The 3,108-nt window shown below is 37.3% G+C and overlaps 1 protein-coding gene across 1 annotated transcript in view; it reads left to right on the forward strand.

The window, feature by feature from the left end:
* Nucleotides 1–275, forward strand: part of ankrd27 (ankyrin repeat domain 27 (VPS9 domain)) — a 30,653-nt gene extending 30,378 nt beyond the window's left edge. The window contains 1 exon segment of the mRNA XM_034879012.1: nucleotides 244–275. Coding sequence (XP_034734903.1) covers nucleotides 244–275 — 32 coding nt within the window.
* Nucleotides 276–3,108: the final 2,833 nt, after the last annotated feature.

A 3,108-nucleotide genomic window follows, 5' to 3' on the forward strand; every position in this document is an offset into this window, starting at 1 on the left:
GGTGCATACTCACTTTAAAGTGCTTCTACTTTAGAGCATCATCTCCTCCAGCTGCTCCACGGAGTCACTCTTTTCCTCCGAGTCACATCGCTGGGGACAACAGAGGAAACGTTCAGGTAGCGGCGGAGGACGTGTTCAGATACGTCACATCAGTCAAAAGACTAAAACAACACTTTTGAAAGTACTCCATTATAAGTCCTGAACTCTAACCTTACTTAACCCTCGTGTTGTCTTCACTTTCAGGACCCTCTCGTACGACTTATTTGGGGTTTTGAAAAACAATTCTGAAATCCAATTTTACTTCATAACCTGTTAACAAATATTGTCTTTATCTCCATTTCCAACAGCTGAGATAACATCTATGTTTAGGGAATGCATCAGTCTCTACTAGCACACTATTAAACATGGAAGTGGGGTTTTTATCATAAGGTTATAATTCATGTTAAAAATACACTATGGAAACATCATAAGTGTCATATCCAGAATAATGTTCTGAGTCAGGAATACATGTTTATCTCAGGAAATAAGGAAAGGACGCTGATTATCAGGTTGAAAAATGTAACTTGGACCATTATTCTTCTTGTAATAATTTGAAATGAGGTCAATTTGACCTGAATACCACACAAGGGTTAAAAAGTATGCGAGTATTATCAGAAAAATGTACTTAAAGTATGAAAAGTAAAAGATATGCAGCCTGTTAGTGTTTTCTTCCTCTATCTGGAGTTTCTGGCTTAATATTCCCGCTGCATTCATGTGTCTGTCGCATTTAACTGCTGTAGTGGTTTAAGGTTGAGCTAATTTAAACTCCTGTATATCATATTAATAAGCTCATATGTGAACCACGGATCTCTAAAACTGGTTTAAAACGTGTCATGGTGTCAGAAAAACAGCTGTTTTCAGCTGTGTGAGGAGCCACTTCACAGCTGATCCCAGAGGCTTTTTAAAGACTTTAAATTTAGGGGATTTTCTCCAACACATGAAGGAACACTTAGTCCTTCAGTTCTTCCACAAACATTCAACATCGACACATCTGGAGATACGTGGTTTCTACTGGACAGAAGGCGGATGAACATCTGGAAAAGTAACCAACGCTGTCAGACAAATGTAGAGTAAAAACTTCAATCCTGAGATGTAGAGAAGTAACAGTTACACGTAGGAAGTAGAAAATATTGAAAACACTCAAGTAAGGTACCTTAAATGTGGCCTTAAGTACAGCACTTGAGTAAATGTAATGAGTTACATGCATTCCACCAGTTTAACGGTCGCTTACGTCAACGTTCCATCAGCGTCAACGTACGTCACGCGTAACCTAGCGTCATAAGCTAGCTACGTTAGCATAACAAACCTACTTCTAGGGTTCTAAGTTGCTGTTAGCCACATTTAGCTTGCGGTACTAGCTACCGTTTGTTGTAAAATAAATAGTCTAATTTCAATGACGTAGGTCTGGTGACAAACAAGGGGCTAATAAGGCCAAAAGCACACTAGCACGGCTAAGGTTGTAACCGGTAGCCAGCTACTGTGACGTTACACTGGTTAGCGTTAGCTTGGCTAAGCTAGCGCACAGCTAACCGTTAGCCTATCCAAATTCGCTACAAATTCTTCTTTTTTTTAAGATATTCAACACCTGGCAGGTAAACGGAGACAAGAGCCACAGTTAACGTGACGACACGATTTATTTTTGGGGTGATTAATATTTCCACATGAATGATATTACAGCTCAACATTAACGTTAAAATCCACATCTTCATGAGACTGAACAACACAGGTTTAGCATCTTTAAAACGCTATAAATATTGGTCTTTAGCTCTGGGAGTTGTGTTCTTAGCTAATATTATTAGAACATGCAGGTCAGATACGTTAACTCACCTTGTAAAAACTTACCATTAATACATTACTGGTTAAATTTAATTAAAAAAGACAAAATTCATGTGATATGTTTGGGTTTGGCCCTGTTCGCGAGTGATGCTGCGTTCCAGTGGTGTCGCGATAATCGGAGAAATGTGTTCCAGATTGGGAAAATTCACCACAACTCCGAAAATGTTTGCTACACGCACAGGTTACACTATTTGCCGAGTTGGCATCATATTGGTGGGCCAATGGAAGTGTTAGATTCATGGTAAGAAACGTTTAAATTAACTCACGTTTTTAATATACATTTTTTTGCTCACATGTAATTTGTAAACTGGGAATATTTACTGGAAAAAGTTTCCAGTAACGTGTTGTTTAAACTTTGAGAAATAAAAATACAACACATCGTTGTTGTATCATCCATGTTTTCGTTCCCACATTAACGATTTAAAACTGATCCACATCCACACACCGAACAACTTTATTCTCTACTTCCTTCTTACGGAAGTGGGATCATCCGAGGAACACGTGAATGCAGCATACTGTTGCATTCAGTGGGGCTGTTAAACCAGTTTAACCAGGCTGGCATCTGTCAAATCACCAGGTTTTATCCTTTCAGTCTTTTCTCTTAAAAAAAGTAAAAACGTAAAAATATTGCTTTTGATAAATCATAATACTCACCTCAAGTTTGTTTACGGAAGTGGAACAGGCTCATTGTTGCCCCCCTGTGGCAGTTAGAAGACTAACAACCACTAAAACACTAAATTATTGTATCTTTAGGATTTATTTTTAACATCAATATCTACGTCTTATTGCATATTAGACCCTAACTAATACCAGTTCACAGTAAAAACTACATGTACTTGTTTGAGTGTAATTGCTATTTTATGGTTTATATGTATTATATTCTTAAATAAAGTATTATCTAATCTAATCTAATCTAATATTCTCATTCTAATCTAATCACCACTGCCAACATTTTTATATTAAATGTTGTTGAAGCTTCTTCAGGTAAAAATAAACAACCCTAATAAACAGCCAACTAGTCTCAATGCCATGTTTATTATTGGTTATTTGAGTGTAAATTAAATTAAATAAGGCACATTCACCGTTTTTAAACCATCCAAACATAAAAATAAAAACAGCGGTACAAAAATAACAGACTTCTGATTCCCCCTTCCATCTTAAATAAGACACTGCAAGGCTACAAAGACGCTGCTTTGCTGGAGACTGTGTGTGTGTGTGTGTGTGTGTGTGTGT

Source organism: Etheostoma cragini, chromosome 8 (assembly GCF_013103735.1).
Source record: "Etheostoma cragini isolate CJK2018 chromosome 8, CSU_Ecrag_1.0, whole genome shotgun sequence".
NCBI lineage: Eukaryota > Metazoa > Chordata > Actinopteri > Perciformes > Percidae > Etheostoma > Etheostoma cragini.